This window comes from Miniopterus natalensis, chromosome 2 (genome assembly GCF_054644295.1).
Source record: "Miniopterus natalensis isolate mMinNat1 chromosome 2, mMinNat1.hap1, whole genome shotgun sequence".
Classification (NCBI taxonomy): domain Eukaryota; kingdom Metazoa; phylum Chordata; class Mammalia; order Chiroptera; family Miniopteridae; genus Miniopterus; species Miniopterus natalensis.
In genome coordinates, this window is record NC_142082.1 from 50974449 (window position 1) to 50987451 (window position 13003).

The 13003-nt window shown below is 44.3% G+C and overlaps 1 protein-coding gene and 1 non-coding gene across 15 annotated transcripts in view; both read left to right on the plus strand.

Annotated features, from left to right (window-relative positions):
- The first annotated feature begins 281 nt into the window (after positions 1–281).
- Positions 282–388, plus strand: LOC148093680 (U6 spliceosomal RNA). The gene has a single exon (XR_015714170.1). It is a non-coding gene; the product is annotated as a U6 spliceosomal RNA (small nuclear RNA).
- Positions 389–10670: 10282 nt separating this feature from the next.
- MYCBP2 (MYC binding protein 2) overlaps positions 10671–13003 on the plus strand; it is a 256390-nt gene continuing 254057 nt past the window's right edge. For 13 of the 14 annotated variants that reach the window (XM_016216450.2, XM_016216454.2, XM_016216451.2 and 10 more), the window contains exon 1: positions 10671–11137. In XM_016216450.2, coding sequence (XP_016071936.2) covers positions 10836–11137 — 302 coding nt within the window. In that variant the 5' untranslated portion in view covers positions 10671–10835. The remainder of the gene's footprint in view (positions 11138–13003) is intronic. The other variant, XM_016216448.2, reaches the window with a different exon arrangement.

The window sequence follows — 13003 nt, forward strand, 5'->3', positions numbered from 1 at the left end:
ACTTCATATCAAGGATTCTGGGTAGTCTTTTTTTCTGCAGAAACCTAAGAGGAAGATAAGTGGGATGAAACACAGACCTAGTTGATGCAGCTGGTCTCAATGATAAAACAAACTCATATTGAGCCTCCTCCACACCTGTCCTGGATTGCCTTCACCTCACTAGAACTGTTGCTAATCTAGGTGCTCTACCTTGTAGGGACACTCACGCCCTCATTCCTGAGAGCTCTGAGTAAAGCCATGGGGACGGTACTTGTTCATTTAACATCAAAATTGTGTAAGGAGTGCTCGCTTCGGCAGCACATATACTAAAATTGGAACAATACAGAGAAGATTAGCATGGCCCCTGCGCAAGGATGACATGCAAATTCGTGAAGCGTTCCATATTTTTTAGATGAGTGGATAAAAAGGCTATGGGACATTTACACCATGGAATACTACGCAGCTGTAAAGAAGAAGGCTCTTGTACCCTTTGGGACAGTATGGATGTACCTGGAGAAAATTATGCTAAGTGAAATAAGCCAGGCAGGGAAAGACAAACATCACATGATCTCACTTGTATGTGGAATCTAAAGAGCTTAATAAACTGATGAACAGAATAGATTCAATGACATGGAAGCATAGATGAGACTGAACCAATGTCAGAGGGAGGGAGGAGGGCGGGTGGGTGGAGGGGGAAGAGAGTAACCAAAGAATTTATATGCATATATGCACAACCCAAGGACATGGACAATGGTGGGGAGAGGGACTGGGGAGGGGGTGGGAGAGGGGATGGGGTGGAAAGGGTCATTGGGGAGAAAAGGGACATTCGTAATATTTTAAACAAAAATAAAATTTAAAAAAAAATTGTCTAAGGAGTACTAAGAGACATACCCATGGCTCACCTAAGTGCTATACCTAATCTTCCCTGCTCCCACATATAACAGCAACACTATCTACTTCTGATGATAGGGGTCAGTTACTCCTGCCAGCACAGGGACTCCTTCCTTGGTCTGCTGGTCTCTTGCACTGAGGAGCCTGAAGTGACTGAGAACAACCATAATCTACCAAGCAAAACAGGCAGCCTCATAGACAGAGAGCAGGCAGACAGCTGGGGGGGGGGGGGAATTGAGCAAAAAATAAAAAGAGAGAGAGAACTCATGGACATGGACAACAGTGTGGTGATTGTGGGGCAGGGGAGGTGAAGAAGACATAGAGGGATAAATGGTGATGGGGAAAAAATAAAGAAAAAGTCCAATAGGATTCTTACTGTGAAAGCATTAGACATTTGGGAACCAGGAGTTCTAGAGCTACAGAGCCTGAGCAGGACAAAAAGCACATATCCTTCAAGGGGTCACTGGGAGTGGGGCACTTCTGTTTCCACTCTGGGTTCTCAGACTCCTATGTTCTACGTAGTAGGCACCCAGATGTTAATTCAAAGTGTATTATGTGTAGCTTGTGCCCCAACCACATCTGCAATTCTGTCAACAGCAGGTTCTGAGTGGCATTTTATGTGATAGAATAAGTGTATTCAAGGGACATTATTAGTTTCCTTTTGCTGCTGTAACAAATTTACTGGGTGGGTTAAAACAAACCATATTTACTAACTTACATTTCTGGCGGTCAGAAATCCTAAAATCAAGTTATTAGCATGGCTATATCTCCTCAGGCGGTTCTAGCGAAGATCTTTTCCAGCTCTTAGAGACCACCTATATTTCTTGGCTCACGGCTCCTCCTCCACCATCAAAGCTAGCAGCACAGCATCTTCAAATCTCCTCTCTGCTTCTGTCTTTGCTAACTCTGCTTCCACTGTTGCATTACCTTCCCTCATTCTGACCCTCCTGCCTCACTCTTATAAGGACTCTTATGATTACATTGGTCCCACCTGGATAATCCAGGATACCCTCCCCATCTGAAGATCCTTAACTTAATCACACCTGCAAAACCCCTTTTGCCACATAAGGTAATATATTCACAAATTCTGAGGATTACAATGTGGATAATTTTGGAGGAAATCATTATTTAGTCTACACCCGCTGGCATACCTTATTTATAGAATGAGCCCCTTAGTCTGAGACAATGCTTTTTAGGATCCATACAGATCTGAAACAGAATGCTGTAAGCATTTTTGCCCAATGTGGGCAAAAAGGGCGAATCCATAGCAGAATATGTATCAATTCCAGCCAAGTTGAATCACTGGCCCATCTGGGTAAAATATAAATCAACCATCCAGCAAGTGCCTGGTTGGCCTCCTTGAGGGACTGTGCTGTGCTGGGGGCCGAGTATTGGCCTCTTGTGCTGCCATGTTGAGCATTTGGCAGAAGTAGTAGCCAGATCAGCATTGTGAAACAAGAGCCCTCTCTGTAAGTTCTACGTATAGTCTCCATCCTTGCCACCAGGCACAGCCTCCATCTCTGCACCATGGCTACTCTGTGTCCTCTGTGCCCCAACTAAGTGGACAAAGGCAGAGTCTAGCTGATATCAACTGGTGGAGTCATAATGTCTATGTGGTCATTTATTGTCTCTTCCGTGGTGGTATGTTACCTGATGGGCATCACCATGAGATTCAAAGATAATCACACTTCATGCTCGCTCCCAGAGATCCATTCACATGTCTCTTCCACAGACCTCTTTTCCCCCACTCATCCAATTTTTCAACTTTCAGGTGCCTACCGAACAGCAAAAAAAATTTTTTTCCCCCCAGTGAAACTTCCCATTCATTCCACACCATCATTCCCCAGCTCTGATACATCTAATAGCATAGGTTCTGTCGTATTGTATGGTTCAGGAAGCAGAATCACTCGCCCCACAGTTAAAAGAGATAATGCTGAGCCCTTTCCTGCTCTGGGAACCACTTAAAGTAGGTAGCGATCTATGACATCCAGGAAATGTGTCAGAACAATATTCTCAAGTAAATATTATGCCTGCAGAATCCAGAGAAGCCAGCAGGTATTGTCCCTCCTTTGTGGTAGGAAGTACATGATGTGATAACTTACCCTTTACTTTGTAGAAGATGCCTGGCATGCCTCAGACAATTGGAACCCTAACTTTCAGCATTTCATTGTCTTTCTTCAGTATATCTATGGCAGTCAGCAGAAGAAATCTACTTCAATGTCTTTATAATGAATCCTTACCTTGAACCTCTCAAAAGCTTGCAAATGCATTCCCACCTGCAAGTGTCGCATCTTAATTCACCTCCAGTGAAATTTCAGCAACTGCACAATTCCGCCCATCACATGTCAGGGCTGTCAGTGTCCCATCTATCATCAGTGATAGTCTATCAGTTTTCTATGGCTGCGCAACAATATTACCACGAAGTCTGTGGCTTCATATGACACATATTTATTAGCTGAGAGTTTTTGTGCATTAGAAAACTGGGTATGGCTTAGCTCTGTCCTCTGCAAGGCTGCAATCAAGGTGTCAGCTGGGGTTACAGTCTCATCTGAGACTCAACTGGGAAGGGAACCACTTCCAAGCATATTTGGTTTTTGGCAGAATTTCATTCCTTGCCAGGCTGAGGGACTCAGTCCTTTTTGGCTGTTGGCCAGAGGCTACCATCAGCTCCTTGGCACATGTACCTCTCCATGTGGTGGCTCACAACATGGCAGCTTGCTTCTTCAAAGCCAGCAAGGGAGAAAGGTCTCAGCAAGATGGGAGAGATAATATTATGTAACTAAATCATACATGTGTAATCACATACATTCTGTCACGTTTTCTGTATTCTATTGGTTAGGAGAAATTTGTAGTCTACCCCCACATAAGGGGAGAAATTTATACAAATGTAGGGATATTAGGAGATGGGTATCATGGGGTCAGTCACTTTAGAAACTGTCTGTCACAGATGGGGTCCTTATTACTACCTATCCAGTGGATGACCCAGCTCCAAAGTCCCATTTCAGAGTCCACTTCTTCCTGGTAAACAGACTCAAGAGATGGACTCTTGCATGTAGGAAGTTTAGTGTGGAATGCTTTCAATAATAGTGCCTGTGAGTGAGAAAAGCAGGATTGGTCAAGAGAAAAAGAGAAATTGAATGGCAAAGCAGTTGCAATAAAGGCCTTAGCTAATTTCATGGGGAGTTCTAGAGCTTGGTTGACTCCTCTGAGTCATCTTGAATTAAGGTCAGAGGTCCAGGTCTTTGTCTACCACATGGACTACCTATTCCATGTTGACTCCCCCTGGGGATGGTTGGAACTTTGGGTGAGACAGCTCCCTGAGGCCCAGAGCAATTTATGGGAAGGGGCACAGCTATGAGCAGCCAGCAGTCAACATTCCCAGCAGCTGGGGGAACCAGTGCCTCAGACTTGGAAGGGTATCTGGGAGATACATGACTGTAAAAATATTTAATAAACCCAAAGGCATGATATAAAACAAAATTTAGTGAACTTTCTGTATAAGTGCCATGTGCTAACCGAGCTCCATAGTGAACTTTCTGATGGTTGACTTGAATAGAGCAAGAAAATTTTTGCCCCAGGAAAAAGAATAGATTTTTATGCTTTTAATTATTTTCCATAAATATTTCTCTTTTTCAGAAAGACTACTGATAGAAGCTAGAGTGTGCCCTCTTTGACAAGATGCTGTGGTTGGTATGTGGGGTAAGAACATTTTTAGCTACAAGTAACAGAATACTTTGATAACAGATGCTGAGACAACTTGGAGTTTATTTTTTTCTTGCATAAGTTTTTGAAACTTTGTTCAATTGCTCTACAATGTCAAGGCTGGGTCAGTGATGCTCTTTGCCTTTATCTCACACCTCCTGTCTCATGGCTACAAACATAACCAGCCTGCACATCGGAAGGAAGGAAGGAAGGAAGGAAGGAAGGAAGGAAGGAAGGAAGGAAGGAAGGAAGGAAGGAAGGAAGGAAGGAAGGAAGGAAGGGAGGGAGGGAGGGAGGGAGGGAGGGAGGGAGGGAGGGAGGGAGGGAGGGAGGGAGGGAGGGAGGGAGGGAAAGAATGAGAGAAAGAAAGAAAAAAGTAGTACTAGCAGACTTTCTTTCATCTTACTAGCCTGAATTGTGTCCCAAAGCCAACCCTAGATGCAGGAAAGGCTCACAGGAGAACATTTCATTTTTATAGTCTTTATAGTAGAGTCAGGCAAAGAAGAAGGGGATTTGGATTAGGTGCAGGTGAGCCAATCAATATTGTTTTCAAAGCAGTTTTCTGTTTTGTGATTGAGGTCAGGTCCATAAACTTTAAAGGCCAGATGAAAGATGACAGATACCATCATTTGGCTGAGTAGTCAAATCAGGTCTATTATTTGAATGGAAGACTATCTGTATCATTCAGGATCCAAACAGGAAAACAGAGAACTGCAAGCCAGGTCATTAAGAGAGGGAATTGAATATATATAGGGAACTAATTGCAAGGGTATTAAAGGAGCTGAGAAGCCAAATAAGGTGCAGAGACATCTGGAGGATTAACATTAGCAGGAAGCCACTGCAATCCTCAGAGCTGAAGAGACCAAAGGAGGAGATGCTATTACCAGACTGCAGGAGCTGAGGCTGCCCAGTGAGAACTGGTTCCACACAAGTGTTTATCTGGCTGGAGCTGGATCATGGAGGAAGAAACTGCTGGGCAGGAGTTGGATCCACACAGGAGATATTGTACAAAGCAGAAAGAGGCAAAGAAGTTGGGGTGGGAGGCTTTCTTTCTCCCCTTCCTACTTTGTAATCACCCATCTCACCCACAGGTTGAACCTAACTTGAAGCTAGCTGGCAAGGGAGCCTAGAAAATGTAGTTTGCAGGGGTCATTCTCCTGCTGTACAGAGCAGAACAGGGAAATGGAGAGGAATGGACTCAAAAGCAAACAAGCAAATTGCTGGCACACCATCCCATCCCCCGCATAGAGATGGACTTTAGGAGTACCTGTAGGTAAACCACAGTTTTTCCATGGAAGGAGTGCTGTCTCTACTACATAAATAATTAACCCAGTCCCCAACATTTGACATCCTACAGATAAGATTATTTTGCCAAAATTAAAGAAATGCTGTCACTTATTACAAATTAATTTAGAAAAAATGTAAGCTATTTTTCATAAATTATATGTTCTAAAAACTTTTAAAATAGTTTCCAGCCCAGTTTGAAGGCAAAACTGACATGATTTTTAAAAAGGGGGAATAAACTATTTTGAAGAGAATTACTTATGAAGAACTAGTAAATTGATTCCTTTTTACTTTCAAAATATAAAAATAAAAATATTTATGAAAACAGGAAGTTGAACTAGATGGGGCTAAGATTTTGATGTTAATTACAAATAAATTACCAGAGAATGTGAGCCATGGATGATTGATAATTTTTGACCCTAGAGGTATGCCATAGCTACTTGAGAAGAATCTATAATCTGTTTTTACTATTATGTGTCAAATTGTAGCCATCAGTTAAAATTCCCAAAACTCACAATACTAGTTTTCGAGGTTATACTGCTGTGGTTCTTCCATTTCTCTCTTTCAAAGAGTTATACTTTATATAAATTTCTATATCAGTTGTGAAAGCATCCTCTGGTCTAAAACATATCACAACAATGAGATTTTTAAAAAAATGTGGATTGCATTAAATATATATTATTGAATTCACTACTTCAAAGAATATCCTCACCTACTAGTAAATATTTTAGCACAATTTTTCAGAGACAAAAAATATTCCATATTTAAGTCCATATTTAAGTAAGGCTCCTTAAAATCTAATGTTTTTACTTATAAGAAAACTTGTATATATTTAAAACTTAAAAACTTACATGAATAAAAATGAAAAAGCACTCATTCTTCATGCTTACAAATCACTGAATCTTCCAAGGCTCTAAAAAACAGTTGTTTAAAGCAAGAATCAGGATTTCTAGGGAAGCCAACATGTATTCTATGTTTAAAAGAATTTCAATTGCCACATTAAATTATTCTGTTCAGTTTGGAGTACTGAATAGATCATATAGATATACTTCATTTTAGAGTGCAATTTGGTCATATTTGTCAAGGATCCAGAATTGTGGTCCTTAAAAAGTAAAGATTACTGAAGAGTGAGGCATTTCTTCACTCTTCAAGCTTGAGTATTTTTTTCTTCCAAATTGTTCTCAGCTACCAAGTTTGTTTTAAAATGCTCTCAACTACCAATTTTGTTTCTAAATGTTTCCATACGTCATTATACAATCGGGGAAACAAACTCAGACTCTTGACCACAGCATTTTTAGCAGCCTAGATGTTCCTGATAATATATATGCTTCCTGTGTTTGTAATCTTGAAGCATTAATACAATATTAACCTTTAAAATGAAACCAACAACATCAATCATTGTCCTCTTACTTTATGGTTTCTGCCATGTTTTTAAATATATCAGTGCTGATGGCCTTCTTTAAAAAACAAACCAAAAAACATACCCTTAAAAACATAGAGTACAAAATCTGTAAAGAGTTTAGAACATTATAGTCGCAGGTTTGCAATTTCAATGTAAAGAGTGGCAAAATGTGTGACCAGGCCAACGAAAGATGAAGCCATCGTCTTATAGGATCATAGACAAGAGAGAAAAATGTTTTTGAGCAACGAAGATGGTATCAACCACAAAGACTACAAAACACCATGCATGTGTTTCACTAATAAAATGGTTAAAACCAAGATTTGCCTTAGTTCAATGCCCTTCTTTGGGGGCAACCGTGCCCTGAACTCCTGTCTGGCCAATGACGATGCCCAAGCCGCCCAGGGCTGCTGCCAGTCTGCCCACGCCTCCAGCCCCCCCCCCCCCCCCCCCCCGACACAAATGCCCACGCCCAGCCCGCCCAGGAGATAAAGCTAAGATGGCAGCGCCGAAAGGACCGGAGGCGCACTCAGTGGGGCAGGAAAAACAAAGCAGAGTCCTGTACATTCTTTCCTTCTGCATATTTTCTTGAATAACCACGCTCCCCCACCCCCAACACAGCGGCGTAAAAGAGTTCGCAGCGGGCTGCGCGGAACCGGCGGGAGGGGACGCTTGCGTCGCCTACTCCGAGAACCACTCATCCCCCGTGCGCAGGGACGGTCCAGGTGACCCTCGCGTCTTGCCTTGGAGACCACCCTCCCTTTCATGTCCCCGTGACAGTGGCATTAAGGGTGACTACGATCGTTTTTCCCTTCCCGGACAGCGGCCCGTTCCCTGTCACCCCAGGAGCGCTTCCACGGTGCCCGGCTGCCGACGCAGCGAGTAGCTGCAGCAGTGGCAGAGACTGGGGGCGCGCGCTGCGGCGGCAGGAAGAGGAGGAGGGGAGAAAACGCCGCGTTGGCTATCAGTTTAGGATACAGTGGCCACGGCGGCTGTCGCAGCCGCGGGGGGGGGGGGGGGGGGAGGAAACGCCGCCAACCGCGACCGAAACGCCACCCTCGGTCTGATACCTAAGTGAGCATGTGTGCGGTCTCGCGCACGCCTAGTCGACTGCGCCTCTCAGTGACAACGGGCTCCTTAGGAAATATCCCGGTACCGGGTTTTGTGGGTACCCGGAGGCTCAGGAAAGCGCCTGCCTGGGACTGAGGGGCTTGGTAAAGACTGAAGTGAAATTAAGGAAAGGGTGGGAAGAGCTTGAGACCGGTGCAGCCGCTAGAGCCAGTCCCCACTAGAAAGTGGAAACGGACAGTGCCTGCACGCGCCACCGCTGAAGTCTAAGCTGGAAACGTTTCTCTGGGCACTCATCTATCCATCCAGCCATTCAGTCACCCAACGTGTATTTCCCTCCTGCTTGGGGCTAGAGCCTGTAGTAAGGGTCCGGGAAGGTAATGGGGGACACCGACACCATACTCGTCCTCATGAAAAAAATCTAGAATGTTTTGTCTTGTATTACCATTTGTGCAAAGCCATGTGCCAAGGTGGACATCCTAGATGCTTGAAGTCCTCCCCTAATCTCACGTAGTAGTATTCTCACCATTATTCAGAGGTGGAAACTTGCCCAAACACATCCAAGTTGCAGGGTTAGGATCCAAATCCTAGTCTGTCAAAGCCCTTGGCTAGCTCATTGACTTCTGCAACAGTAATGAGCCCTTACAGTGGCTCCTACATGTTCAGGCTTTTAACTCCACCAGCCTTAGCTGCCTCTATACCTGTGTCTTGGCTCTCATCCCAGGGCTGGGGAAGGGGGCTTCCTGTTCAACACTGAGCATGTAACTTCGCTGAAACTTCAGAACAGGTATTAGCCTACCAAATATTTATTGAATACTTTCTGTGTGCAAGGTTCTACATTGGGGGCTAAGGAAGACACAAAGGTAAATAAGAAACTCTGAAGGGATCTTACAGGATAGTTGAAGAAACAAGACAAAAATTGTTTAACAGGGCTACTCACTGTACGAAAATACTTTGAGCACCCATGCCTGCCCTTTATCCCTATGTTTTCATTATCCCACTTCTAGATATCTTGTTTTTTAATCAAAATTACATCCATCTATCATTTAAAGCCCCAGAAAAAATGCATTCCTTTACCACTTCCTCCCCACCCCCACCAACTAGAATTATTTACTTCCCCAGGTTTTTTTTTTAAGGGAAGGACTTTCAGAGAAGAGGCACAGACATAAGAGCTAGTAAGTAGATAAAGAATATAGTACTGGGAGGACAGGAGTTAATGATTTTGTCAGAAGTATAAATGTATACTCTTCAAATTGAGTCAAAAGGATAAAACTAATAGGAAACAGGATGCATTGGGAAATATATTTCTAGAGCATTTACTTAGAAGGGGTTAGAATAGCTTGGAACAGGGGACTCTGCAAATGTTACATTTTATAGATAAGGATAAGATCTTTGATAGATATGACATTTCCAGATGTTATGCAGACATAGTCACAATTATAGTTTCAGGTTATACTCAAGAATTATCTTTAGTAATGTAAGTCAGGGCAGAAAAAGATAAGCCATTAAGTGACCACTCTCAAGAGATAAGAGTGCACTGTTTGGGGGGACTGTGGAGTCAACAAAAGAATATTTAAGAAAAGAAAGGGCATTCAGATTTGACTCTGATGTAAATGTTGAGAACAAGAATCTAGGAATGACTCTGGCTTGTGAATATTGTGAAAGTAGAATTCTACTTTCACAGAAAAAAGAATGCACTAATTTACTACCTATCTTTTGTGAGTAAAAGCTTTTGCACAGACTTAAGACCTAATGACAAAAATCCAAAATAAAATCGCCAAAGGGACTCCTAATCGGGTTGGCCTTCCCGGCCTTGGATTCTGAATTAACCAGCACTGTTCACGGTAAATCCTCCTGTTGGCAGCACACACCTTGGGGAAAGGTAGCAGGAGAACGTGACGCTCATACTCTCGCGGTGGCACATTCCCTCTTCTCTCAGGTCCCAGTTCCCCCGCCTGAAGGGAACCCATTACCTGAAGCTGAATGTCTAGTTGACAGACTGCTTCGCACTTTTCCTTACTCTTCCTCAAGCTGCTAGTAAAACCCGGAGAAGTGGACTTCTTTCCGATTCCGTAGGGCTCCACAGCCCCACACCCAAAACCCTGAGGCGGAGGGAGTGGTGGAGGAGAGGGGGCGGGGAGGGAAAAAGGCTGGAGCTTACTGAGCATGTGCACGGAGTGGCGCATGCCCAGTGCTGCCGGCAGCTTCCCATTGCGGGTAGTCGGGGCGGTGAGAGCGGTGGCAGCGGCTCGGGCAGCGGCGGCACCGCCTCCTCCTTCCACTCCCGAGGTGGCGGGGGTTAGATGAGCGGCCCCACTAGCGGCGAGGGCGGTGCGGGGAGGAGGAGGGAAAGGAGGAGGAGGAGGAGGAGGTCGTCGTCGTCTTTGTAGTCTCCCAGCTGCTGGAGCGAGAGGCCACCGCCGGAGCCGTCGTCGTTGGAAAAGGGCTGTGTGTGTGCGCGCGCGTGTCTGCCTGCCCGGCCCGCGGGGACCGAGCCGTGGCTGCGGCGAGGATGATGATGTGCGCAGCGACTGCCTCCCCCGCCGCCGCCTCCTCGGGGGCCGGCGGGGACGGATTCTTCCCAGCCGCCACCATCTCTTCCTTCCCGGCGCCGGGGGCGCTGTTCATGCCGGTTCCCGAGGGCTCCGGGGCTGCCGCGGGGCTGGGGCTAGGGCTGCCCGCTGCGGACTCCCGGGGTCACTACCAGCTGCTGCTGTCAGGCCGGGCCCTCGCCGACCGCTACCGGAGGATTTACACAGCTGCGCTCAGTGACAGGGACCAGGGAGGCAGCAGCGCTGGACACTCGGCCTCCAGGTGCGTATCCGGGCGCCCTTCCTCGCGCCACATGCGGCAAGCGCGCCCGTGTGCGTGTGTGTGCGCGCGTGTGTCTACGTACGTATTTACTGAGCTACCTTTCAGCAAGCGCTCGATGCTGTATGGTAGAAACACGTAATTGATATAAGAGGGTGCGGTGGCAGCAGTTTCTGCTCTTAATGTGTCTTTGTGGGTGATTAGCGAGGGTGGGAGGGTATTAGTGAGGATGTTCCAGAAAAGGTGATGGTGCAGGTCGGTTATGACACGTGTGTGTATTGTTGAGGAAGGAGGAGGGATGGGTAAAGGGTAATACATGAAAAGAATTTGCAAGAGTGGTGAGGGCAGTGGCGTTTCCAGTGTCTGTCGCAATAGTATTTGCACGTATTTCGCACCCCTCCCATCCCCCATGACATTCCACCTTCCCCTTTCCAACTCCCCCCCACCCCCCAAAATCTGCAAAATCTGCCTTTCACTTAGGGGTGGAATGGTATGGGTTAAGGATAGTATTTTTCATATATATTCAATTATTTATATATGACAAGTTTTAGATAATCAGGCAGTTGGATAAGGCATGGGGTTTCGATTTAAGAGAATTAAGCAGGAGGGATGCGGAAGGAGACTTATGTGGATGCCAAAGGAATTTAATTCAGCTCTTTAGGGCTGTTCTTTGATAGCTGGTCTTCAAGAAATGTGGTTGCAGCTGCTCTTGTGTTCTGATGTTCCATCAGCCATTTCCCTTCATCTTGTGTTCTATTTCGTCTGTCACTTATAGGCTTTAGAGTAGAGCGGGTTTTGTGGGAAAAAGGGGAACGCTCAACTTCAAAATATGACAGCTGGTAGTGTTCAGCTGCCACCAACTAGAAAATCTGAGTAGCTCCTAGGTCTCTTCCTAGACTCCCTGTACCTTTAGCTTCCTTGATGTGTAGGAGACGTTAAATCACTTTCATTTTCTTTTTTCTTAAAACATAGGTGTCTTTTGGTGAGGGCTCTTCTATTGTTTTCTTTACCATGCCCTTACATACCACACACCCTGAAGGATGGTGACTGACTTGTTTCACCAGCTTGGCTTTGACAGTGGTATTTGGGAGTTGGCATCTTTTTTCTCACATCTTCTTGTAGTACATGGGGAAATGAGGAAAGCATTGTAGGATTTTGGTAAATGTTACAGAGTTTACTGTATTTATTGAATGTGTAGTTTGTTAGGCAATAACCAGATGTCATTTTCTCCCATTATGAAAGTGGGTAGGCTGTAAGTCAGGAATTGGAATTTTACTATGGCTCTTATCTGTTGCAGAGAGTTGTAAAGGTGGAGCTTTGTTCACACTTTTTCTGAGTAAACCAGTCCTCTCATATCTGTAATTGTTTACAGAATTAAGCACATGAGTAGTTTTATCACATGGATATAAATGTGTGTAACCACATTTTGCTATCTAAGCTGAAAGTCAAATTGGTGCAAGTCTGTTTGTTGCTAATGATTTTAAAAATAGCACAAAACCTTAGTTTGCTCTGATAATTAGGTGTAATTTTGAACTGTGAGTCTCTAAGTTATGGTCCTATAGGTAAATCTTTACAAAGCTCTGCCAAAGAATTTGAATTTACTTTGTATGTTATTTCCCAACTTACACAATAACTTGTGACTGGTATAATCCTATTTTAACTTTTTACTACTATACTTGTGTAACACAATTTCTATATATCTAGAACCGTATTAAATATTTAGATAAAGTTAATATAGATTAACTACATATAAAATTTGTGAATGATTTTTAGTCTTTGGCCCATTCTTGTACAAGCTGTCAGTTAAAATTAGTGAAGAATTAGTTCAAGTATTTCAAGAAATACTCATGGAAACCAGCCTTTAGTTAT